At 36.0% G+C, this 27578-nt stretch overlaps 2 protein-coding genes across 2 annotated transcripts; both read right to left on the reverse strand.

Annotated features, from left to right (window-relative positions):
* Positions 1 to 4240: 4240 nt before the first annotated feature.
* Positions 4241 to 5188, reverse strand: LOC147912625 (olfactory receptor 5W2-like). The gene has a single exon (XM_087423286.1). The coding sequence runs from the start codon at positions 5171 to 5173 to the stop codon at positions 4241 to 4243; it is 933 nt and encodes a 310-aa protein (XP_087279412.1). The 5' UTR covers positions 5174 to 5188.
* A 4456-nt stretch (positions 5189 to 9644) lies between these two features.
* On the reverse strand, positions 9645 to 13369 carry OR5I1 (olfactory receptor family 5 subfamily I member 1). The gene is made up of 2 exons (XM_004443753.2): positions 13327 to 13369; positions 9645 to 10627 (listed from the first exon to the last, which is right to left on the reverse strand). Exon 2 carries the CDS (start codon positions 10605 to 10607, stop codon positions 9645 to 9647), a length of 963 nt encoding a protein of 320 aa, XP_004443810.2. The 5' UTR covers positions 10608 to 10627; positions 13327 to 13369.
* Positions 13370 to 27578: the final 14209 nt, after the last annotated feature.

Raw genomic sequence — 27578 nt, forward strand, 5'->3', positions numbered from 1 at the left:
CCTGTGGGTGGATGAAGACGTGGTTATTCTACCAGCAAAGCAGCACTTCAGGTTACATGAAGATTGTGTATTGAGACAGTCTATGAAATAAGTGCACTACATTAATTTTACAAATATATTATGAGTATTTATGGTGTACAAGGACTTGAAAAATAAAATCCTGTGGTGGCTTACAATCTGATAGTGAATATACTTTGATTTTGGAAAATCTATTGAGTATAATATACATATAGAAAATTTTATTTAAAGAAGTATACTGCAAGTAAGTTTTCAGAAGTAAAAGATTCTCTTCAATTAGAACCAGACCAAAAAAAACATGTCTAGTATCTCACAAATCATCCCCACACCCAGCACAAATTAATGTCCAATGTGGTAGGTTAGTTTCTAAGTTTTTGAAGTATATGGTAGTAAAATTATACAGCACTTACACTTTTTTGTCTTGCTTATTTTACTCAACTTATGTTTGTGAGATTTCTCCATGTCGTTACATGTTGGGTAGTTCATTCATCTTCATTGCTGTGTAGTTTTCCAATGTACAAAATGACCATAAAGTTATTTATCTAATCTAGAACAGGAGCCAGCCATCTACGGCACATAAAGTTTTATGGGACTTGGGACACACCATCTTACTTATGTATGATGGAGGGTTTTTTTTGTGATACATGGACAATCCTAAGTGGTTGTGACAAAGAGTTTATGCCCTGTAACACCTAAAATATACAATATTTAACAGTTTAAGAAAAAATTTGTCAACACCTGTACTATTATGTTGATAAAAATTTGAGTAGCTTTCAGTTTTGTACTATTGTAAATAATGCAGTGGTGAATATTTTTGTACATGTCTTTGAGTGGACATAGCCACTCATTTCACGTTGATATAGATCTAGGAATAGAAATTCTAGGTCAGAGGACATTTATATGTCCAGCTATAGTAGACACAAGATTACATTTTACAAAATAAAATGCCAATTCTCATTTCTACTCTCAGTGTGTAAGATCCTCAGTTGTTCCACATCTGTACCAATACTTGATATTTCAATTGTTTACATTTTTTCCATTCTGTTTTGAGTCATAATACTCCATTTAGATACTCATTTTCATATCCTTGAGTAGTAATAAAGTTGTATATCCACATATTGAAGTGTCTATAAAATTCTGAATTTGGATAACAAGTCATGAAAAAGGGTCATATTTATAAGTATTTGGCCTTCTGAAATCTGTACTATCTAGCTGGCTTCAAAATCAAGGAAAGGAAGCCCACAATTAACTGAATCAGTCAATTTTATTTTTATAATTCCATTTATAGGGTTTAAAATTTCCTATTTCTTAGTTCACACCAACTAGACCTGATAAAACAGTCAATATGTAGATCCAATCAGTCCTCAGCTGCTCTAAGATATAGCGGTCAAACAGAGGGAGATATATTCATAAGATTACATGTCTACATGCTCTAATTGAATAGCCATCCACTGACACTCTATTTTTCTTGGATTTATATATTTCAAACAATGCTTTCTTCCATGCTGCTGCTCATTAGTAACAATTTCAAAAGAGTATGTGTCAATTGAGAAAATATTGTACAGATGGAAAATATTGTACAATTGAGAAGTATTGTACAGATTAAAGCCTTTTATCAAAAAGAAATATACTGCTCATAGGTTTTTCCTAGCATGATACCTAGTGACAAGTCACAGCGTTCAACAAATGCCCCCTTGGAAAGCAAAGGATCCTCTTGGGTTTCACTTCTATTCTGAAATGTTTTGTCACAAAGGCATTTTAAAATAGCTGATAAAAAAGCTAAGACATTCCTTGGCTTTTAACTTTGACAATTGTATTGGATAATTAAGACTTCCCTTTAGTTCTAAGGGCATGTGGTCCTTCAAATATGTGGCCATATCCATGTTGTCTCAACAGCTGAATCAATGCTTTAACCATCAGAAACTACAGCAGAGACAGATGAAATAGACAAATATTAGGAATATACAAAGACAAATGCTCTTTACTTCCAGTGTGATTAATATGTAGGTCTTTTTAGTCCTTAGTATCCACAACCATTTGCACACTATTTTTTTTTTCTTTTTTTGCTGAGGAAGATTAGCCCTGAGCCAACATCTGTTGCCAATCCTCCTCTCTTTGCTGAGGAAGAGTAGCCCGGAGCCAATATCTGTGCCCATATTCCTCTACCTTGTATATGAGACACTGACACACATGGCTTGATGAGTGGTGCATAGGTCCATGCCCAGGATTCAAACCTGCGAACCAAGGGCTGTGGAAGAGGAGCACACAAACTTAACCACTAGGCCATTGGTCTGGCCCCATGTACTTTCTTAAAAGTTTTGTGTGTATATATATATATATATACACATACGTGTATATATACATACATATGTATTCAAGCTACATACTGTACCCTCATTTAATTGTGTTACTAACTTCTAAAAGGCAAGCAACAGTGTGACCTGGTGTTTTTAATTTATTATTTGTTTGTTTTCCCATTTTGTGTCCCAGACACTATGCAGGGCTTTGGATAAGGGATGGAAGCTCAGTCCTTGAGAAAAGCATGCTCTAAATTTCATACTGGAGGCAGTGATTTAATCAACATGATGATATTAAAACAATACTTAAAAAAGATTGTTGACCATTAGCTACAGAACAGGACATTTAATCGGAGCTGATAAGGGGAAAGAAGAGAAGGAAATTTTCCTGGAGGGTTATTGGAGGAGTTGATTGTTGATAATTACACCACAGTGATGTACTTTACCCTTTTCATTGCTCTTTATAGTCAAACCAATTGGAATTATTTGCTTCTTCATTTTTTCCAGCTTTATTGAGATAAAATTGACAAATAACATCAGGTATGTTTAAGGTGTACAAAATATGTTTTGATATATGGATAATTTGTGAAATGATTACCACTCTACCTTGTTAAACAACCCATCACCTCATATAGTTACCATTATTTTGTTGTGTTGGGAACATTTAAGATCTACCCTCTTAGCAAATTTCAAGTAAACAATACGGTATTTTGTGTGTGTGTGTGAGGAAGATCAGCCCTGAGCTAACATCCATGGTAATCCTCCTCTTTTTTTTTTTGCTGAGGAAGACCGGGTCTGAGCTAACATCTATTGCCAATCCTCCTTGTTTTTTCCCCCAAAGCCCCAGTAGATAGTTGTATATCATAGTTGCACATCCTTCTAGTTGCTGTATGTGGGACACCGCCTCAGCATGGCCGGAGAAGCGGTGCATAGGTATGCACCCAGGATCCGAACCAGGGCCGCCAGGAGTGGCGCGTGTGCACTTAACCGCTAAGCCACAGGGCGGCCCAACAATACAGTATTTTTAACTACACTCGCCATGCTGTATATTAGATCCCCAGAACTTATTGATCTTATAACAGAAAGTTTGCACCATTTGACCAACATCTCTCCATTTCCTCCAACCCCCATCCCGTTCCAACCACCATTCTACTCTCTGTTTCTACGAGTTCAGTATGTTTAGATTCTACATATAAGTGAGATCATACAGTATTTGTCTTTCTCTGTCTGACTTTTTTCACTTAGCATAACGCCCTCAAGATTCATCCATGTTGTAGCAACCATGACTTTTTACCTCTAAAGAGTCATGGACTTGTCCACCTCAAGACCTCTCTAATTATCAGACCCTCAGCCTACTATCTTTTCCTCTCCCAACTTGTATCTTTATAGATCTGAGACTCAATATCACCATCCAACAAAGTCTTTCTTTTATATTAGATTTAGACATTTTACATTGTATATAATGCCCCCAGTTTTTGCTTGATAATATCTTGAGACTTAATATGAATTATTTGAGTACTTAGTCAATTCATGTCAACTACTTCCACTAGATTATAGGATTCATTGGTATAGAAACTACTGGATGTACCACGGAATACAAAGCATTTAAAAGCTCAAAGTTCACTTAGTAAACACACAATTAATTTCTTGTAATAAATTAATGTTCAAACTAACAAAAATTTGGCAAAGTTAGAAAAGTCAGGAAAGATTTCAAACAAGGAGCAAGTGTCATATATAAATTCTAGACACATCATAAAGTATGGCATGTTTGGGGACCTGAATATTATTATGTTTGAGCTTTAAAATAAATACAAAGTATTAATTCCAAGTATTTGAGATAACTTTGTTTTTCTTGTATCATGCCATATAATTTTGCAAAAATAATAACAACAATATGTGTTTGTGTGTATATACAATACAAATATTCAAAACAAACTTTTAGTTTCCAGTTTTTCCAGGGCATCTTTCACATCCTTGTTCCGTAGGCTGTAAATCAGAGGGTTTAACATGGGAATCACAAGAGTGTAAAACAATGAGGTCATTTTGTCTTGATCTAGAGAGTAGGAAGAACTTGGCCTGAAATACATGAAGAGCATAGTTCCCTGGAAAATTGCCACAGCAGTTAAGTGGGAGGTACATGTGGAGAAAGCTTTGAATCTCCCTTCAGCAGAGTGGATCTTCAAGACTGACAGGATAATATAACAATAAGAGACAAGAACTCCTGAAATGGTACTCAGTTCAATGAAGCCAAAAATGGTGAATAACACCAGCTCGTTGACCTGTATATCAGAGCAGGAAAGGACAAAAAGTGGTGGTAAATCACAGAAGAAATGGTTAATCTCATTTGACCCACAGAAACATAAGCGGAATGTTAATGTCGTGTGTATCAAAGCATCTGCCATTCCCACCAGATAAACCCCAGCCACGAGCAGGAGGCACACTCTGCTGGACATGTTGACTGTGTAGAGCAAGGGGTTGCTAATGGCCTTGTACCGATCAAAGGCCATCACTGCCAGCAGTAGACACTCAGAATCTGCAAAGATACAGAAGATCAACCACTGCAGAGCACAGCCATAGAAAGGGATTGATTTGTTCTTGGCAATGAGGTCCACTAGCATCTTGGGCCCAACTGCTGTGGAGTAGCAGAGGTCACAGAAAGAGAGGTGGCTGAGGAAAAAGTACATTGGTGTGTGCAGCTGGGAATCCCTTCTAATTAAAATGATCATTCCAAGATTTGCCAGGAGATCAATGAGATAAATAACTAGAAACACAACAAATAGGGTCACTTTCACCCCAGTGTTGTTGGTAATTCCCACGAAAATGAATTCAGTCAAAGAGGAGCAATTTCCTCTATCCATTCTTCTTTGTTCTTGTCTAAACAGTTGAGAAAATGATCAAGAAAAGGATAGATGCATATTTAACTCTTCCGGACATCCACAAATATCTATAAGGCAAAACACAGTTTCTTTCTGCAATTGTGTTTTATACTCAGAAAATTTCTCAATCATGTGTCACTCTTTAAAGAAGCATTGCTATCTATAAGAAAATGATAAATATCTGTTATAAGGAGTTGAGAAACTTGGATCCAAATCTAAATGTCATACATGAGGTATGTGACTTTCTACCAGCTCCTTAATTTCTCGGAGCATTACCTTCCTTATCTTACGGAAGAGATTTGGATGATTACATATCTCATTATATGTTCAAAATTATATGGTAGAAATACTGACGTTAAAGATACGAGATTGTAACATATAGGACTAAGCAAAGCATTTACTATGCTTGAAAATATGCACATGGACACAAAAAATGATTACAATGGTTATGTTCCTCAAAAAACATAATTAATTTAAAGACTCTATATTAGTTTTAGAAACAATGAGTATATTACACAATAATAATAATGAAAATTATTATGTTACTGATCCTGGTCTAAGTTGTCTTTAGTATTTGAGGAGACATGAAATAAGTATTATTGACCTTTTCTCTAGAAATGTATTATTGCCTTGCCACAATACTTGTTACCTATTTGTAGTGGTCTGGTGCCAAAAAAGAGGCTTTTGACCAAAGAAAAGTGCTAAAAAAAGAAGTGAAAACTACAGAATTTAACACATACAGTTGCAGCTCTTCAGATTTTAAATAGTCTCTTATATTAAAAAATAGAAAGATTATGAGACAATACATTCTTCTGAGATATATAGGCTTCTCTTCCTTGCATACGTGTGTGTTTATGTGTGTGTGTTGTGTCATTTCCTTGCATGTGTGTCTGTCTTTGTTGATATATAAGAATTGGAATGTGGGTGATGGATACATGTTTTTAGACAAGAAAATAGGGCACATCGTCCACATGGTGTTATTTGCACGTCATTTTTTGTAATGTGCTACCTCAGTCACTTTTGAAATAAAACCAAAAAAACCCACTTAAATTCTTGTATATACTTGCCCAGAGATAAAAGGCATAAAGGCTTTCTATTGAACCCAGATAAAAATTTTAAAAATGTTATTTTGTGAATATTAATAATTTCAGTCAGATTTTTTCAGTTCTGAGAAGAAAATATCCTTTGTGGACATTAAATTGCAGTTTGTCAACTTGAGTAAGCAGGCATAAAATGATTCATTTACAAATCTCTCATTTTTTTTTCCAAAAAGATAAGTTTTTTTCCCTTTATATTCTTTAAATGTGGAGACTTGGGCACCTACCGGGGATGAGCGGGTCTTCAGCAGCTGGACAATAAGCAGACGGCGTTTATTTTACCAGGTAGCATCTGGGACTGAAATCTCTGAGGCTGTTGCCCTTAGGCTTTGGTGTTATGTCACTATGTCGTTAATTATATTTCTGGTTCTGCACATTCCCCCGTGAATATAGCCACGATTTTACTAGAGCCTGAGCTTTAATATTTCACTGTTGTCACCTAATGGGTCTACGTTAGGAAGAAACCTGCAAATCATCTTTACGATGGTTTCACAGCTGCCTCCTTCCCAGTCACAGCAGACACCCAACGAAACTCGATAGAACCTACTTAATCGTTTCCACCTCCTTTCTAGTGTTCGTTTTGTTTCTTCCATTTTTGAAACATTGTCCTTTATGACCATATTTATGAATATTGCTAACCTTCAATGGTATTTTTTTCTTTTTTTTTGAAATATGATTCATATACTATAAATCCACACTTTTAACGTGTATACTTCTTTGGCTTTCAGTATATTCACAAGGTTGTACCACCATCACCACTATCTAATTCCAGAACATTTTTCATCATTCCAATAAGGAACCCATATCTATCAGCAGTCTCTTCTCTTTCTCCCCTCTCCTCAGCTTCTGGCAACCACTAATCTACTTTCTGTTTCTTTGTGTTTGCCTATTCTGGACTTCTCAAATGAGCACAATCATACAATATGTGTCTTTTTGTATCAGGTTTCTTTCACTCAGCATCTTGTTTTCAACGTTCATCCATGTCTTTGCAAGTGTCCGGATTTTGTATCCTTTTATGGCTGAATAATATTTCATAGATATAACATATTTTGTTGATCCATTTATCAGTTGATGAACATTTGGGTTGTTTATACTTTTTGGCTATTATGAATAATGATGCTATAAACATTCTGTTAATGCTCCCTTTCAAGACCACTTTCATCACCGAGCATTTTCTTACTCTCATCCCCTCACCACGTGTCATTCACATACATTTCATTGATTTTATGACTTAATCACATCCTCTACATTTAGTACTCTCTTTCTCAAATTATATTTACTTTCTTCATATAAGAATTTCTCTACTGTAGTTAAAGCTTCAGGAATAAGCTCAATGTTTATTTCCTGTATTCCCTAAAGTCTCTAAAACAAGCATTTATAAAGGTAATTGCTTTCTAAATATTTGTTGTTAAGGACTTCAGACAACTAAAAGTGGAGGCTGATGAACAAAGAGCAGAAATACACTGGATTTGGGGATTTTTTTCCTACTAATATAGCTCATATGGACAAGTATGATTCATTTAAACATGTTTGCATGGATAATATTTTTTCTAAAAAAGCAGAGTTACACTATTTTTTCTAAAAATAATTTTGGTGTGTGATTATCCTTACTAATTCTTTGCAAATTGAGAAATACTGGAAGTTTCACTTTTATATCCTCCCTAAATACTTCCTAAGAGATAGCAATACTATTCCCCATGTTTCTTGACCCTTGGTCTGCCATCATGATATCTGGGGTGATATGACTACTTCCAAAGGTCCCAGAGCTAACGTTGCTTTCACAATGACCTGAGATTGAAATGTCTGTCACTCTTCTTTCTATATGTGTGCTGTTTAAGTATTGCTTCATTCAAATATGAAACAATTTAATATTACAGAATGTTGATGTGCTTATGTAGTCATGAGTGGCTATGTTTTCCTCTTACCAAATGAAACAACAAAAATACTCAGGAGAAGCATTGTTGGTCAGAAATCCAAAGTAGGGATTCTTAGGGGAATTTAAAACTGACAGTGATTTGGTTTGTATCTTGTGTATCTTTACAATACACAGTGCATGGGTTTAAATATACTTTTACACTTTGATATTTCCAGGTCAAAGCTTGTAAACATTTATTATCATAGTCAAAATTAATAATAATAATAATGTACAGCAAAAAATATCAGTTACTGAAATACATTTTGCAATGATACACATCCTGCAATTTTAGTCTTCAAATGCACATTTCCTGTGTGGTATCCCAACATGGCATGTGGGATGATCTCCCCATGAGGACACAGGTGATACGTTAGGTAGCTGATTCTGTTTCTGAGATGCCAGAGAATGTTCCACACTCTCAGTAATACTTTTGTGTATAAAAAATGAAAGATAGAAAGGAAAACAAACATTTTGCCTTGCAATTAACCTATATTATTCAAGCTGATACTTCGAAAAAGGTTACAGGGCCAGCCCCGTGGCCTAGCAGTTAAGTGCGCGCGCTCTGCTACCGGCGGTCCGGGTTTGGATCCCGGGCGCACACCGACTAACTGCTTCTCCGGCCATGCTGAGGCCGCATCCCACATACAGCAACTAGAAGGATGTGCAGCTATGACATATAACTATCTACTGGGGCTTTGAGGGAAAAATAAAAAAAAATAAAAAGATTACAAACTATTTTGGAGTAGATTGAGTGTAGAAGGTTATCAACGTATTATTAAACTACACTTAAGAAAATGTATTTGATTTTGTATTATTGCTTTCCTAACATTCCTGACTCTCACCATCTTGTTGTAGAACATACATTCTAATTAAGATTACATATCATAAAATATATATAATGAACATCTATTAAGTGCTCAAAATGGTACAAGCACTATTTTCAGCATTTATTCAGTTAACCATCCAACAATCAATGACATATTCTCCCCATTTAACAGATAAGCTAACTGAGGCAGAGAAAAATTAAGTAACTTATTCAAAGTGCCACTGACTAGCCAGGTACAGAGCTGACGTATGAACCAAGGGAATCTGGCTTCTTCCTTCATCAAGTAATCTACTCTTGGAAATGAGACAGTCTACACATGAACACACACACACACACTTTTCTGAGGTATTTGCTATATCCATGAAGACAACCCATTTTAGCATTAACTCTAAGCTAGTAATCATCGAAGAGTAGTCTACTATTTAGCAGCAATTTTGAAACTTTCAAATGTTTTCTTATATCATGGGGTTATGACATGCATTTGGCTGAGTAAAAAACAATTGTTTGGTAAAATCCCAATTGTGTGAGAAATTGTGGGTGTGCTGCTGAGGTTGTTGCAGTTTCCCAATTAGAGTTTCTAATTGAGGATTTAGATGAATCTTGGAATGTTATATCTCACGAGGAATTTACCTTTGATTTTATGGCTTTCTTAGCAGCGTCTTTCACATCCTTATTTCTCAAACTATAAATCAACGGATTCAGCACTGGGATGATAATGGTGTAGAACACTGAGATAATTTTATCAGTGTTGGGAGAATAGAGGTAGCTGGGCCGTGAGTAAATGAAGAGAAGAGTCCCCTGATAGATGGCCACAGAAGTCCGGTGAGATGCACACGTAGAGAAGGTTTTCTTCCTCCCATTGGAAGAGCGGATCTTTAAGACTGAGAGAAGAATGAAAAAGTACGAGATGATGATGATGATGAAACAGATAATTTCCACTGAGCTGCCATATGTGGCAAGAAGCCACTCATTAATTGATGTGTCTGTGCAGGATAGCTTAAGCAGGGGAGGGAGGTCACAGAAAAAATGATTGATGACATTTTTATCACAGTATTTCAGAATAAAAGCAAAAGATGTGTGAACCAGGGAACTCATGTTGCCTCCAATGTATGACAAGACAATCAGCCATACACAGATGCTCTGAGACATGACAACTGTATAGAGTAAAGGGTTACAGATGGCGACATAGCGATCATACGCCATGGCAGCCAAGATAAAGGATTCTGTATCTGCAAAAGTACAGAAAAAATAAAACTGCAGGGCACAGCCATAATAGGAAATAGATTTGTTCACTGAGAGGAAATTGACCAGCATTTTGGGAACAATGACTGAGGAATAACAAAGGTCCACAAAGGATAGGTTGCTAAGGAAAAAATACATGGGGGTTTGAAGGTGTGGGTCAATCCTGATTAACATCATCAATCCAATGTTCTCCATTAAAATCATACCATACAATGTCAGAAATGCGAGGAATAGGACAATCTGCAGTCCAGGATGAGTCGGAAACCCTAATAGAATAAACTCAGTTACCAAGGTGTAGTTTCCGTCTATAAATTCCATATTCTGTGTTGTTTTCATTTTATGAGATTTCTAACATCCTAAAATATAATTAGATATAATTATAAGGTTATTTTATTGTTTCAATAAACACACAAACAAGCAATCAAGTAAAAAATCCAAGCCCAAACTTCCTTTCAAATATAAACTCTGAGAAATATATTTCAGAATTTAGTAGTGGTCACATTTCATGGTTGTTAGTTTTATTTTATTTCTTTGATTAATGATTATTTCTTCCATTGGAGAGTGAGCTCCCTGCATGCAGGAATCATGTCTGATTTTGCTTACCTTTTTTTTACCCCAAATATAGCACAATAGCTGGCCCAGAAGATTAAGGAAGTAAGAAATTAATTAATAGACTGGTGATGATTTGAAGAAAAGAATAAAAAATATATGATTTTTTATTTTAATTTTTAAAATTTTTTAAATTTTATTTTACAAATAAATTGACTTAATTCTAGAATATGACTTGGAATGATAATTATAGAACATTTTGCTCTTTCTGTCCAGATTAAATAGATAGTGGTGTGCCATTCCCTTGACAGAGCAGATGGAGTGCTGTAATGAAACATATGCAAGTTAATCATTTTTTAAAAAAATATAACATAAAAGTAATATTAATTAACAACAAATGTCAATAAACATCAGCTGTGAGTTTATTTTTGATAAGAAAAAGTTTAGGATAGCTTCATAAATCCTAATCAAGATACTAAACTAATATGATTAAATTAATCAACTGTTTTTTCCTGTCTTTGACATTTATTATGATTCTTGGCGTCCAGTAAGTGCTCAGAGACTATTAGTTGACTGGCTGAGTAAAGTGGGCAAAAATTTAGTCATAAGTTGACTTCTAATTGGGTAAAATTACTCTATATGGCCTCCTCACTGATTATATGTTATGGGAGAACAAAATAGTTAGCTGTCATTGATTTTTATGCTAGTATAATTCAGAGATTTGAGTCTAAAAATTCTGTCAATATCTGCTTCTGGGGTCTCAGAATTTTGCCAAGAGTAGGAGGAATTTGAATCTGCCTTTGAAGTACAAGCAATTTTACCTTAACCTTGAAGGATGGACTTTGAAGTATATAAGACAAACAAGCAAAGCATGCAATGAGCTGTGTTTGTGTTGCCATGGTGATCCAGGAAGGGAACAAAATGGTTTGGGGTCATTCTTTCAATTACCAAAGTGACGATGCTAAGAACTTCATTTGTGTATATCATCTAATCATTAAAACCACTGGATGACAGAGGCCCAGAGACGCCTAAGAGAACCAGGAGAGTTAATGTGCTCTCTATGTTATTGCCTCAGAGAGTATGAATGTGGTGCAGCACTACGTGAGGACAGCCGTTAATTTATTCTGATGTTGCCTGTTTTAAAAGTAATCAAAGTATTTAAAAAAGATAAGACTTCACTTTAGAGTTAGTAAGAATGTGGTTAGAATCTCATCTTGGCCACATGTGGGCTGTGTGACCTTGCAAAATTTAACATATAGATATATATTTAAATCTGTACCATAAGAATGACAATAAATATCTCACAAGATTGCTGTGTGGGTTAAATTAGAAAACACCTATTTATCATCTATGTACCTACCTACCTATTTGTCATTCCATGTGGTCACATTTTAGACAGACTTGCACATACTAAGGTAAAGAACAAAAGTTAGTTTCAATTGTTCCAAGGCTCTCTCTTATCCTTAACTTATGACTAGCACTATGTGGCAAGGTTTTATTAATAATAGCTGTCATTTATATAATGATTATTACATGCAATGCAATATTCTAAATACTTGACATGTAATTTATTTAATTGTCACCAAAAAACTAACAAAATTACATGCAGTTACTATCACTATCATCTTTCTTTTACAGATGAGGGAATTAAGGTACGGAGAATTTATGAGCTAACATGTAATAGAAACAGGATTGGAACCCAAGCTAGTGACTCCAACCTTTATAATACATTGGCTCCCTATAAGCTAGATTTTGTTATTAATTCCATATTTTGTACGAGAATGTTGAGGTGTAGAGTAATATCCCAAGTCCTTCAGCTAGCAGTTGACAGGTATAATTCAAATTCAGATGTGTTTGAAGCCAAAGCTCATGACAGCAAACATGAGGGTGGGTAGAATATTAATAGCGTGGCCACTGAGACAGGCTGAGGTGCATAACGTTGCTGAAGGGAGGAAGGAATGGCTCATATATTTACTAAAAAAGCAGAACATGTGTTCTGGAGAACTTCACGTTGATCCTCCTTTCTGATGGTCTAAGAATCTCATTCAGAGAAGAGTGAGAGAGAAGAGAAGAAGTCATGAGGGTGAAGGCAAGAGAAGATAGAGAATCTTGGATTCTGGCTTTCAAAGGGAAAGAATAAAAGGATTCAATCCAATACTATGATTCACTAAATTCGTCCCAAATATATAACAAAAACCATCTTAGGATAGAAAATAAATTAATTCAGACCATCAGGTAGCCAGCCATGTTTCAGTTCTCTTATCCGTAACAAAAAAGCTTATTTAAAAAAAAGTGTGTCAGATCCTTGTAGAAGCTGTATAAGAAAGAGTGACACAAGACAGGTGACGTTGTGGGTACAATAGTAACTGATATGTGGTTTCCCAACTCTTTGGACACAAATCAGTGGTCTTGCTCTCAGACCCCCAGAAGCCAATTTTTGCACCATTAAAGGCAGCCTAGTAACCACGGAAGCTACTTACCAAGGAAGGAGCTGTTTTCCAAATACCTAGATGAATCATTTTGCCAATAGAACCAGGGGCTTTTATATTCATTCTGGTGTCATTAGGGGCCTAGTACTTGAAGGATTCCAAACAGGCTCATTTCCAGGGGACACCTAGGGAATAATTAGCAGAGTTATTGCCATTGTGAATTTTTTTCTAAAAAAAACAAAAATAACACATTGGTAATATTAATTGGTATAATTACACATTGGTAACTATAATAGAAATACAGTTAGTATTAATTTGAACAGGCAGTTTTCACTCTCAGTAATATTGGGCTTGTTTTTAATGACACTTGGGATCCTACAAAGGATCCTCTTTATTGTGAATGTCCTTTGCGAACAGTTCAAATATTTAAAAATATAACTATTGAGAAAATGTCTGTTCATACCCTCTGCCCATTTTTTGATCGGGTTGTTCATGTTTTTGTTGTTGAGTTGTCTGTATTCTTTATATATTTTGGAAATTAAGCCATTTTTGGATATATGATTTGTAAATATTTGCTCCCCGTTGGTGGATTGTCTTTTCATTTTGTTCATAGTTTCTTTTGCTGTGCAGAAGGTTTTAAGTCTAACATAGTCTCATTTGTCTATTTTATCTATTGTTTCTCTTGCCTGAATAGACATGGTATTCGAAAAGATACTGCTCAGGCCCATGTCAAAGAGAGTACTGCCTATATTTTACTAGGAGTTTTATGGTTTCAGGTCTTACATTCAAGTCTTTATTCCATTTTGAGTTAATTTTGGGGTATGGTGTACGATAATGGTCTATTATTATTCTTTGGCATGTGGCTGTCCAGTTTTCCCAACACCTTTTATTGAAGAGACTTTCCTTTCTCCATTGTATGCTCTTGGCTCCTTTGTCACAAATTAGTTGTCCATAGATGTGTGGTTTTATATCTGGGCTTTCAATTCTGTTCCATTGATGTGTGTCTGTTTTTCTGCCAGTACCATGCTGTTGTGTTTACTATAGCTTTGTAGTATTTTTTGAAATCAGGAAATGTGACACCGCTAGCTTTCTTCTTTCTTCTCAGGATTGTTTTCGCTATTTGAGGTCTTTTGTTATTCCACATAAATTCTAGGATTCTTTGTTCTATTTGCATGAAGAATGTCATTGGGATTGGGATTGGGATTGCATTGAATCTGTAGATTGCTTTAGGTAATGTGCACATTTTAACTATGTTTATTCTTCCAATCCATGACCATAGAATATCTTTCCATTTTTTTATGTCTTTCTCAATTTCTTTCAATAATGTCTTATAGTTTTCAGTGTATAGGTCTTTCACCTCCTTTGTTAAATTTATTCCTAGGTATTTTATTCTTTTTTGTTGTGATTGTAAATAGGATTGTATTCTTGATTTCTCTTTCTGTTAGTTCATTGTTAGTGTATAAAAATGCAACTGATTTTTGTATGTTGATTTTGTGAAGATATACAGATGGCCAACAGGCACATGAAACAATGTTAAACATCGCTAATTATTAGGGAAATGCAAATCAAAACTATAATGAGATATCACTTCACACCCATCAGAATGGCTATAATTAGCAACACAAGAAATAACAAGTGTTGGAGAGGACTGGGAGAAAAGGGAATCCTTATACACTGCTGATGGGAATGCAAATTGGTGCAACCAATATGGAAAACAATATGAAGGTTTCTCAAAAATTAAAAATGGAAATACCCTATGATCCAACATTCCACTACTAGGTATTTATCCAAAGAACATGAAAACAATCATTCAAAAAGTTATCTGCACCCCTATGTTCATCACAGCATTATTCACAATAGCCAAGATGTGGAAGCAACCCAAGTACCATTAATAGATGAATGGATAAAGAAGATGTAGTATATATATACAATGGAATACCACTCAGCCATAAAAAAGACAAAATTATGTCATTTGCAACAACATGGATGGACTTGGAGGGTATTATGCTGAGCAAAATAAGTCAGACAAAAAAAGACAAATACCATATGATTTTACTCATATATGGAAGATAAACACGTAGATAGGAGAACAGATTTGTGGTTACCAGAGAAGAAGGGATGAAGGGGCACATATATATGGTGATGGATAAAAACAGAACTGTTGATGCTGAACATGATGCAATCTGTACTGAAACTGAAATATAGTGATGTACACCTGAAATTTACACAATGTTGTAAGCCAATATGACCTCAGTAAAATAATTTAGAAATAAATCAATAAATAAAACTATTTCCATTTAAATAATTTCAAAAACCACATGGAAACTCAAAAATGTTACCTAGTATTATCAGTACTGAAAATTGATCATTTTTTTAATGACACTGAAGAGTGAGACCAGTGGAGACTTCTCTACAATTTGGTATCAGCAGGTGCTTTCTGAGAAGATGGAAGGACTTATAGAGAAGCATCTTATGCCAGAGAGCATCAAAGTGATGGCAAAGCCATCTCAATTAGTAAAATACAGGATCTCATCACCAACTTAGTCTTACATGCACCGTGCGTGACAGTTTCACTAAAATAATATTTAAGGGCTACTTGTAATTAGTGGAACTCCACTGATTACATTATAGTCTCTACATTTTTTTCACAGCATAAAATGGGTTTGTTGACTTCTATATCTGCAGAATCTTAGTGGGAATCTTGTTAAAACTTAGATGCACTTCTAAATCCAATGCGAAAATCCACTTCTAAATCAAGACTGAAAAGTGATCATACAACTTCAGTTTAATCATTTCTTAGGGTATTTCAATCCACTGTGGAAGTTCTAGCTGTTGAAAAAAATGCCCATTATGGTGAGCTTAAATCCAAATTTTTTTTCCTCTTCATTTGCATTGTGATGCTTCTACCTACATGCACAATATTGAACTTATTTTGTGATTTGGGACCGTTTAGTGACAGAGTTGGTAAACTGCAAGTTAACTCTTTAAGCAAAAATGAAAGTTAGTTATTTTAGCATAATGTGGTCATACTGGGAATTTACCAAAATTTTTATTTACTGTGATAATAATGATGGTAATTAAATAATTTAAGAAATGTTTTAAAAATTTACTATATAAAATGACTTTTCTGAATATGCCTTCTTTCCGAATTTACATTTTACAAAATGCGGTTTACAACTTCACCCATTAAAAATACCCATTCTCTTTTCCTATTCCTACTCTTCAGAGAGGAAAATGAGAACTTAACACTGAATAGTCTATTAGAACCTTCGGGCAGAGGTCCAAGCCTCCAGGATTGTTGTGAAAAGGGGCCTTCTCTCCATTAAGAGTAGCATTGCTTCTGCAGAACAACACTTGCAATCTCTGCATAACCCCTGAGACTCCGCACCACTCCATTGTGATTCTAAATGTCCCTGATTTAGAGTCCAGGAGAGATAAAGGGCAAGGCGAGATGAAGGGCACATTTCTTATAGCAGTAAGCTAATTGTAGTCAATATTCAAGTGTTCTAGAAAAGCATAGTTGTTAAGCATATAGATAGAGTTGAAATTTAGCTTTTTAACATCAAATCGGCTGGTATATAGCAAGTATGACACTGGCTGTTAGCTTTAGATTTGAGTTTAGAAAGAAGGCACTACAGACGGTATTGCTTTGCTACATTTCATTTTATATTATCTGATATCAGAAAATGACACAGGACTTTGCAGGAAACTGATCAGATATCTCCCATGTATGAATTACTGAGAGAAGAAAGAGATGTAGCACATACAAAATTCAATAGCCTCTGTTATATTCATAAAAAATTTTAAAAAAATATAAGCCTTCCACTTGAAGTATAATTCGATAATTCACAGTAGTTTTTTGCTCCCATTGAGAACTTCTAGGAAAAAAGAAAGATAAATTACAAATATGTAGAACAAAAATTGTCTACTGCTACCATACTCCACCTGGACACTAAGAACTAAGACCACACTTTAACGTCTACGTTAACAGATCTTTGCTATTCTGCTGTTTTCATTAGTGTGACAATTCTTCTAGGTGTTTCTTGCTCAGGCAAGTGTTTTGACTGCTCTTTACAGAAATTTCATAAACAATCATTGGACGCTTCAGTGGACAATATCAGCAGAGAGTTTACTCCCCAAATTCTTCAAATCTCTTTCCACAAAGTTCTTGCCATGTTTCCACCAAGCTGAACTGTTGTCTTTTGATCTCTAACCAATCCTAATCAAACGCTTTCTTCGAAAGACCCACCTTAAACCAAACTTCTCATTCTTAATAAATTCTTTCCCTGCTTCCTCCTCCCCTCAGAAACTGCCAAAGCTCTGTGAGATGGTGTTCTCCCTTACTAAGGTGAGCAATAATCTCAGCTTTGTCGTATCAACTGGTTATGTTGGTGATACTCAGGGAATCACCTTTTGCATCATATATATAAAGTCATCAATACAGACTAAAGTGACTATAATTCAAAAAAGTTATAACTATTTAGAGGTGAGCTAAGACCTGTAGATGTCACTGTAGGATTTTACCAATTATGAGTATGGGCAAGAGACTGAGAATATGGGCTTTTCTAGAGATTTGGGCAATTACAGTGCTGGAATGTCAAAACTGGAGATGTGAGGAATCTCAAACAAATGGCAGGTTTCCTATTTTAGGCACTTTCTAAATTCAAAGCTTCAGCATGCAATAGATGAAAAGCACTAAAAACCTAGGAAAAGCAAAGTGGAATATCCCGCAATTTCTTAGCACTTATGATACAGAGACCTGCTATGAATTTTGTTCTGAGAAGGAAAAAGTGTAAAACCCTGGAGGGATTTGTCATATGATACTGACAATCATAAACAACAATTCTCTGAGAATCTGGGCACACATAGCATCTAAGAATACAGGAAGAGGGTTTCAGCTGGGCTAAGGAAAACTTGCAGAACTTTTGGTAATTGCACAGGATTAGAGTGACAAAATGGAGACTTGCATGACCTCAAACACACAGTGATCTTCTTTTCACAACATTTGCCAAATTCTATAGTTGCTTGAGGTGAGCGATATAAGATATAAGCCAGAAACTGATGCAATACAAGAGGAGAAATTCTTGCATTCTCTTCTTGTTGAAGAGACAAAGGGAGCTCAAGCCCTTAAGTGGGAGCCCTGGGTTGCCATGGCCCAGAAATAGGGGTGCACTGGAGGTACACTGCATCTTGCTGAAGCCATAAGGAAGATCCAGCCCAGATCAGTTTCTGATTGGATTGAGCTTATCGGCCTTAACTTCATCAGAGAAATTATTGAGCCCCCTTAGTGAGAGAAATCATCTAGAACATCTTTCTTTATATATTATGGCAAACATGAGAACAGGCTAGACCTTATGACCAATACACAAGTGAAAAAAATGCTAAAAGCAAATTGGAGCTGGTAACCAAGGACTTTAAAATAACTATAATATCTTTAAAAATTATTTTAAAAAATTTGAAAATGACAAGTGAAGAAATTCACCAAGGAAATGGAATCTATAGAAAATAATCATATTGAATTGAAAAATAAAATATCAAGAATGAGCAAATTATTGAATAGATTTAATGTCATATTGAATATTAGACAACAGGGAATTGCGCAGAAAGTAACAAGGGTCAGGAGGGTTTAATGTGAGTATCTTTTGCTTGGAACTTGCAACTAATGTGGTATAGAAAGTCATCAGAAAATATGTGCCGCTGTTACCCAAACACGTAGAATGTCCACCTTGAACTAGCCTTAAATCAGACTTTCCAGCAAATGCTCCTTCACATTGGGGTTGCATGAGAATGAATGGATTCAGAGTGTTTTCCTTTTACCAGGGAACCTGCAGAGTTCTTACGTCTTCCACACACTAGATGGCACCAGATACAATTATGTAACCACCTAAATAATAAGTCAGTCTCTAAATCCTGGAGAATTCCCTAATCTTTCAGTATTCCTAAAATCTTTGGTGCAATCAGTATCTCTCATTCGGTGGAGAGTATCCAGTTTTTTGCCCTATATATATGTTTCCCAGATCTGTTTATTTTCTTTTAAGAAACTCTTCTGTTACTTTAGTAAGCTGGTATCATTCTTCTCTGCACATGATACCCTGACCCTCAGGTTCCAGTAAATCAGCAGCAAAGAGCTCCAACTCTATACTTCCCCACCCCTGGTAGCAATACTCCAGTAGACTGGATTAATTTTAGCAAAGTGGAATTTACCACAATTTCTTAGTGCTTAGGATACAAAGACCTGCTATGAATTTGGGTGGCATATCAGTTAAAATACAATTGAATTAAAGTTGAACTCATGTTCTAGAACAAGTACCAAATTAGCAAAGGCTAATGGTAATTTATCCATAAAGCAGTTCTGGAGAAACTTGCAAAGCCAGGGGAAAATGTAGTTTACATGAACTAGCAAATATCTTGTAAAAGATGAGATTCTTCTTTTGGAAATAGGCTGAGATATTCAGAACAACTCTGTTACTAGAAACGAAGAAAATGTTGAATGAATCTATTTTATTTTATTTATTTATTTTTTATTTTTTTTTTTAAAGATTTTATTTATTCATTTTTTTCCCCCCCAAAGCCCCAGTAGATAGTTGCATGTCATAGGTTCACATCCTTCTAGTTGCTGTACGTGGGACTCGGCCTCGCGTTGGACGGAGAAGTGGTGCCTCGGGGCGCGCCCGGGATCCGAACCCGGGCCGCCAGCATCAGAGCGCGCGCACTTAACCGCTAAGCCACGGAGCCGGCCCGAATCTATTTTAAATCTACACAAATGCATCAAAGAACAGACAAATTCCATTTTTACCAGACCAATCAATGGAAAAGGACAAATCTTGATCCCTTTACTATGTATAAATAATAGAAATATTTAAAGTTAATGGGGAAATGAATTTAATTAAAGCTGCAACAAAACCTAGACCAATCTCAACCACAGATTTGATTAACTCAGCTCCACATCCTAGTAGCTCATCAGAAGAAAGTTAATGATTCTGAGGGCAAATATTATCAACCTGAGTCTCCGTTGTTAACTTTTATGCAAAATTTCCAGGGTAAAATGAAAAAAAAAATCTTGAGACATGTGTTGAGAGAGGAAAATATGATACCTAAGAAAGAAAAAAACAATCAATACTACAAAAAAAACAGAAAAATTTCAACAAACTCACATGTAGAATTCTCAGTGAATATAAAGCATAGTGAATGCAATGTGAATCACATCTAGGTATATAATAGTTCAATAAAAGAAAATGACACAAAAACAACTATAAAACAGACAAAACAGCCCAAACAACAATCAAATGAAACAAACATAAAAATGACAGTTTATTTCTGATCAGAAATAGTGGATTTCCAAAGACATTAGAATGACAACTTTGAAAAGATGAAATTTAAGAAGTCAAACTATTAATCTGTATTCATAAAAAATTAAAAACTTTCTTACAAAAAATGTCACTAGCCCAAAGGGCTTCTTTGGTGAATTCTAAGTATTTTAACAAGACATAATTTCAAATTTTGTAAAATGTTTAGGAAATAGATAAACAGCATAGTTTCATACTTTTTGTACAAAACCAAAATAACCCTAAAATCAAAACCTAAGAACTTTTAAAAAATAAGAACATTACAGGCTAATATGACTTTTAGAAATAGACATAAAAATTCCTTCACAAAGTATTAGTAAATCAAATCCAATGCTACAAAAACCAGATAATATAACATGTTTAAGAAGAATTTATTTCAGAAATTCAATGTTGATGAACATTTGAAAATCAATTAATTTATTTAACCATATTAACAGATTAAGTGATAAAAGCCATATTATGTCAATAGATGCAGAAAAAATGATGTGACAAATTCAATACACATTCAATATAAAATATTTTAGTGAATTCGGACAAGAGGGAACATTCTCAAGCTGATAAAGGATATCTATATTAGTTATATATTGCTGCATAACAAATTACCAAAAACTTAAGAGATTAAAACAACACATCTTTATCATCTCACAGTCTCTGGGGAGCAGGAGTGTGAGCATAGCTTAGCTGGGTTCTCCACAAGTCTGCAATAAAAGCCTTGGTTGGAGCTGAGGTATCATCTGGATGCTTGACTGGGAAAGGATCCATTTTCATGATTACTCAATCGGTTGGCAAAATTAATTTCTTTGCTGTTATAAGAATAAGGGCTTCATTTCCTTGCTGGCTGCTGGCTGGAGGCTGTGGCCCTCAGCTCCTAGAGGCTGTCTTCTGTCCTTTGCCACATTAGCTTCCAATATTCCTGCCTGCTTCATCAAAACCAGCAAGAGAAAGAGGATGTCTTAGTAAGACATGTCAAAATGGAAGAAGCAAGGGAGTCCCTGGTCTGTAACAATTGTGAGATACAACCAGGCAAATCTCCAGTTCTCAAGAGCTGAGAGTAACTTTCTGTGGCTCTCAGCTCCACTCTGTGGGGTTTTTGTTCCATTGTCCTCTGAGTCATCCTGCTGGGGGAATATGTCCATAGAGTGAGGATGGACATCCCATTACACAAATTTTTGTTTCAGATGTTGAGACTGTTGACATCACACACACCAAGAAGGCATGAAAAGGTTGTTTACATTCTGGGGAGAGCAGGGTGACTCCCAAGGAAGACCAAAAATGGTTTCAGAGAGCAAAGAAAAGAGACTGGCTTGGGGTTTTCATACTAGTTAGGTGGGAGAGCTGGAAGGAGGGTTCCCACATGCATTAGTTTTCCATGGTTTCTGTAACAAATTATCACAAATTTAAAAGCTTAACACAACACATACGTTTATTCTCTTATAGCTCTTGAACCTGGAAGCCGGAAACCAGTTTTACTGGGCTAAAGTCAAAGTGTTGACAGCGCTGTGTTGCTTCCAGAGGATCTAGGGGGAAACTTGTTCATTGCTTCCTCCACCTTCTGGTGACTACTGGCATTCCTTGGCTTGTGTCTTCATCACTTCCATCTCTGCCTCCATGATCACATCCATTCTTCTCTTCTGTGTTGTGTTAAATCTCCCTCCTTCTCTCTTATGAAGATATTTATGACTGCATTTTGTACCCACCCAGCAAATCCATGATAATCTGCCCATCTCAAGATTTTAATAATATCTGAACTTATCAAAAGATTATTAACATATGCAAAATATCTTTTCCTTGTAAGATAGTATGCGTATGTTCTAGGAATTATGACTTGGTATCTTTGGTGGCCATTATTCAGTTCACTACACTGTGCAGGTGGGCTAGGCCTTTCAAGGTTTGAACTTTCCACCACTGCCAAAAAGAGAGTACACTTTTTTTTTGTTTTTGTTTTCCTTTTTCTTTTTATCAGCTTGCCTAGACATGGGACAGAAGTGGAAGAGAGCGAAGTGGAGCTGTCATCAGTCAAATATCAAAAATGGAGTCAGACTCTATACTACCATTCATCCCTGATGTTTGACTGACGCTGAAATAAGCCATGTTTCACTTAATTGAATTTGAACTCCATTAGGCCTGCATCCTGAGACTGGCAAGGGAGATGGAAGTTTCATTGACTATCCTTTTTAATGGCCCAGTGTTATGTATTCTTAGAAGTGAAATGAGTGACTTCATCACTATCAATAATATCTGAAATTCTGAATGGGACTTGTGAGGAATTATCTTTGCGAGGTCTTGTATTGTAGCTTTAGCACACATGGAGACGTGGGTGATCTTGATCTATATTTTGGGTATCTGTGAAGCAACAAGTTTTTTACCTCAAAAGGGAAAACTTGAATAAGGGATTATCATCACTGCCATTGTGCAAACCAGACAACCCAAAAGTCTATAAGAAGGTGAAGGTGGGGCTGGTTATTGGCCAGAGAATCCAGTACTAAGGTGGCTGCTTGAAGTCTGAGCAATTGTGCTGATCCTTGCTTCTCATCTGTGATTAGGGATGTCCTGATTAGGGGACAAGAAGCAACTGCTCTGGAGAGCTCCACCTTGTGCAATGGTAGGGATGCTGTCCTTAGTATAAACTCCCTTTCCTGTTCATTCAACTGATTCCAAGAGCTCCTCAGTTATCCAAAGAGTCCAGGAGAAAAGTAACTCACCGAGCACCATGGTCTCTGGCAAGGGACTGAGGACAGGATAGGCCACACACTTCTGCAAGTGGGATACACCAGAGACCTCAGGTTTGGCTCTATCCTGTAGCAGGGAGGCCTCAGTAGCTGCACTAAGCTTGTGGGGGTGCTGCTTCCACGTCCCAAGGCATAATGGGCAGCTAAGGACAGAGGCCTGTGACAGCCTCTATTTTCAGGAGAGCCCAGCATGCACCTTGCAACTGCCACTCTAATGGTGTGTAGCATGGAGCTGAGGAGGGCAGTGTCTTGTACCAGAAGTCTTTGGCAACTTTTGGCCATCTTGGGTGGTCCAGAGACTCTAGGACCATGAGGAGGTTGCTAAAGTATCTAGAAGAAAGGAGCCTCTGGGAGACACTAACAGGAAATCCGGGTGTATTGTAATTTGGACAGACCCTAGAAGCTCTTTTTAGGAGGCTTTGTTAAAGTTGGGCCAATTTGTAAGAGCATAAATCAGCTTAAGTAAAATTTTAAATTAAGTATATAACATCATAATGCCTTTCTTACTCAAAAGTATTTTACAATTTATTTGTAATTTACATACAGTAAATTTTAAATTTACATACAATGTAAAATATACTGTTGTGGTGTACGTTCTATGAGATTTGACAAATTCGTGGTTGTGTAACTACAAATACAATCAAGAGACAGAGCAGTTCCATCACTCTCCAAAATTCTCACTTGTTGTCTCTTTATGATTAACAACTTCCACCAACTTTATCACCAGGGAACCTATCCTATTGTTTTGGCTTTTCCTGAATGTTATGTAAATGGAATCAACTATAGTAAAGCCTTTCAAGTCTGGCTTTTGACTTGGCAGAAAGCATTTGGCATTCCCCAAGTCATTGCGTGTATCAACATAGTCCTTTCATTTATATTGCTGAGTAGAAATACAATTATTATGATGTTATATATGGCCATTCCCTCGATCCAGTCTAAAAGTACATTTTATCCTCCTTTAACAACCAATCTCCCTTGGCAACTCCATTTAAGAAACTATCTTCTAGAGTCCGCCTGCATATTTAGAAATAGTCTTGGTTAGATATTGGCAGGAGGTCTTTGTTGTTCCCCAGAGGTCACTTTTGTTTGTCATGGGCATTCTCATGCACTGGGTCAATACAGAGAGACAGTGGCGGATGATAGAACAAAATACACATAGTTTGTTATATCACAAATATTACTAAGATATTTGCACAACATTGTTAAAACGTCTATATTTCAAATACAACAAACTGAAGTCTCTCAAGACGAAAGGATAACTCATTCTTCCTTATGAGGCCATTTGTAAGTATTTAGCATACTTTATCTTAATGATGAAATTACAGTTACAGGAACTTATTATCATGATTGTATGAATGTTCAAAGGAAAGACAGATTGAAACATAACCACAAATAAGTACTGATATAGGTACTATTCATCATAGGCTCTTAAAATAGTTTTCCCTTATTTGAGATATCTCTAATAATAGTAAAGGGGTCATATTCATTGTAAGCTAAGTAATAAAGAAAATCTGTAAAGTCTGCAGATTTAACAATGCTTGTAATGTCAAAATCATATATGAGCAGCAACAAATTTGATGACAAAGTGGAATATCTTTTAAAATTTAAGAGATTTGCACAGAAACTTTTTTCAAATCATCAATTGTCTGGCTGTAGCTTAATTATGAAAGCCTCATCTACAGAAACATGCCATTCTTTTCTTTGAAATATCAATAGGTCATTTTAATACCTTTCTGGCTAACATAATCCCCACCCACCATTGCTACTTAGAGTATATTAAATTCTTGAAAAGTATTGTTGAAATGTGCCTATACCCGGAGCTATTTAGACCCAAAAAAGTTCATACATCAGGGGAAGGTGTGTTAAATATATGAGTCAAAAAAGAAAAGCACCCTGTGAACACCTGTAGTGTTCAGTCATATACACTCATTAAAAGTACCCAAACCTGCATTCCTGAGAAACATTTCCTACCACAAAAGGATTTCTGCACCAGCTGAAAAGACACTAATGAGATACTATCCCACCAAACATGGTGAAACATGAATATTGTAGATATTTTCTCCTTTAGAATCATGTTCAGGCCTGTACAATAAAATATATTTATTTACCTTACACAGCAAAGTTTCTGGAGAGATCGTGTAACTAGTCCAGTGCTTTTAAAATAACGACATCAAAGGGCCAAGTTTCTTACATCTTCCTGTTTTCCTATTCTCAGATGTGTCTTCTGCAACCTTCTAGGTATGAAAGGAAGTGGAAGCAGAAGACACAGCACTCGCTGACGTCTCCAGTCATCTCATGAGCAAGACGTGGGTCATCTCCTCATACTTAGCTGGAAAGGAGGCTGGGAAGCTGAATATGTCAAATCCCCAAACTCCAGTTAAATTGGTTTGGGTTAGAAGATTTAGATTGCTATATCCTGAGCCAGTCTACAACATCTCCTAAATCATTTTACGTGAATCTATGTACTAGTTTTCTATTGCTGTTGTACTAAATTATCACAAATTGAGTGGCTTAAAACAACACAAATTTATTATCTTACAGCTTTGTAGATCATAGGTCCAAAATGGGTCTCACTGATCAAAAATCAAAGTGTCAATGGGGCTGCATTTCTTTCTGTATGCTCTAGCGGGGGTTCCATTATTGCTCAATTAGATTATTGCTCAATTGATATAGAATTCAGTTCCTTATGGTTGTAGGACTGAAGACTCTGTTTCCTGGCTGACTGTCAGGTCACCAGGAGATCACCACATTCCTTGGCTCATGGCCCTATCCATCTTTAAAGCCAGGAATGACAAATTGAGTCCTCCTTTCTCTGCTTTTTCTGTCATAACATATCTTTTGACTACCCTTCTTTCTTTCTCTTCCTTTTTTTAGGGCTCATGTGATTAGATTGGGCCTACTACACCCCATATCAAGATTTGTAACTTTAATCATATCTGCAAAGTCCATTTTGTCATGTAATGCAGCATATTCACAGATTCCAGAGATTAGGACTTGGTCATCGCTGGGGGACAATTATTCTGTCTATAACAATCTCCCAATGAAATAAGATGATTAGCTTATGTGGTCTTCATTTGATTGAATCTCTAACTGCCATAAATAATTCACTGATGCATTATAACATTGTGTTCCAGGATAAAGCTGGTTAAGTTGTTCAGAAGTCAAACTCCACTGTGTTCATGTTAATTGGTGGGTTTTATATATTAAGTTTGAAGTTCAAATCTCAGGAGGAGAGCACCAAGAATAGATTCCCTCTGACTCCCCCAGGCACTCAAGACATTGACTCTTGTCCAGCTGCCAGGTCTCTAGTTTAGACGTGTGCTTAGATTGATGTATCTAATGTATTTAGACTGGCATCATTCCTCTAACTCCTCATTTGCCATCCTCATGGCATAACCCTAGGTGCTGCTCTTTATTGCTAACTTCATCTTGCATAACTTGTTGTACACTAAGAAACTTTATTCTCCTCATATCTAACTCTAAAAAAATTCTCTTTGGCCATCTGGTGAAGACTGTGAAGATTGCAACTCATGAGGCAAAATGACTTAGCGAGTAACCCCTTTTCGGTCAATAAAGAAAAATCCAATTGAACTGTAACATCAGAGAGTCACCTCTCTCTACTGAGAGTTAGTCAACCTCATGATACTGATTGTCATGTGGTTTCTCTCGCCAGGTTTCAGATGACACTCGGTCCTTTGGATTTGCACAAAAAAGAAATTGTACATCTACAGCAGAGATATTTGCCTTTTAAATATGAAAAGATTCTTGCCTGGATTTATTTCCAAAATGATCATTTTGTGTGTCATTACTGTTTGTTATCCTCATTGTTGTCACTATGGTTGTATACTCATTGAAAAATTATTGAACAAAGATTTTTCAAAAGTCAAAGATGGAAAAGCAAGGTAAAAATGTTTGGATCAGTCACAAAATTATATGTTATACATTCCCATACAGGTCTTGGAGGCAGGGGGTGGAACAGGCAGAGTTCATTGATAGTATTTGCCTTTCGGGTCGGAAACGTATAGTTCCACAGAGTTGATTTTTTTTTTTTTTCCCGTGAGCTTAGAGGTTTGAAGAGGTTCATGTTCTCTTGTCGAATCCATTGGTCTCTAATGACATAATGAACATGTACCTAGGACAGACATGTGAGTTAAAGATCTAATAAACCTGTACTGAAACATTATCAAAGGGGCCCCACCAATCTTAGTGGGTAAGAAGTAAGCAGTCATTTATGACAAGCAAGACACATTGACA

This window comes from Ceratotherium simum, chromosome 34 (genome assembly GCF_057802395.1).
Source record: "Ceratotherium simum simum isolate JZ-2026a chromosome 34, ASM5780239v1, whole genome shotgun sequence".
Taxonomy (NCBI): domain Eukaryota; kingdom Metazoa; phylum Chordata; class Mammalia; order Perissodactyla; family Rhinocerotidae; genus Ceratotherium; species Ceratotherium simum.

Coding starts and splice junctions, on each gene's coding strand:
- OR5I1 (XM_004443753.2), bottom strand. CDS start 10,607: ATGAAAACAACACAGAATATGGAATTTATAGACGGAAACTACACCTTG.
- LOC147912625 (XM_087423286.1), bottom strand. CDS start 5,173: ATGGATAGAGGAAATTGCTCCTCTTTGACTGAATTCATTTTCGTGGGA.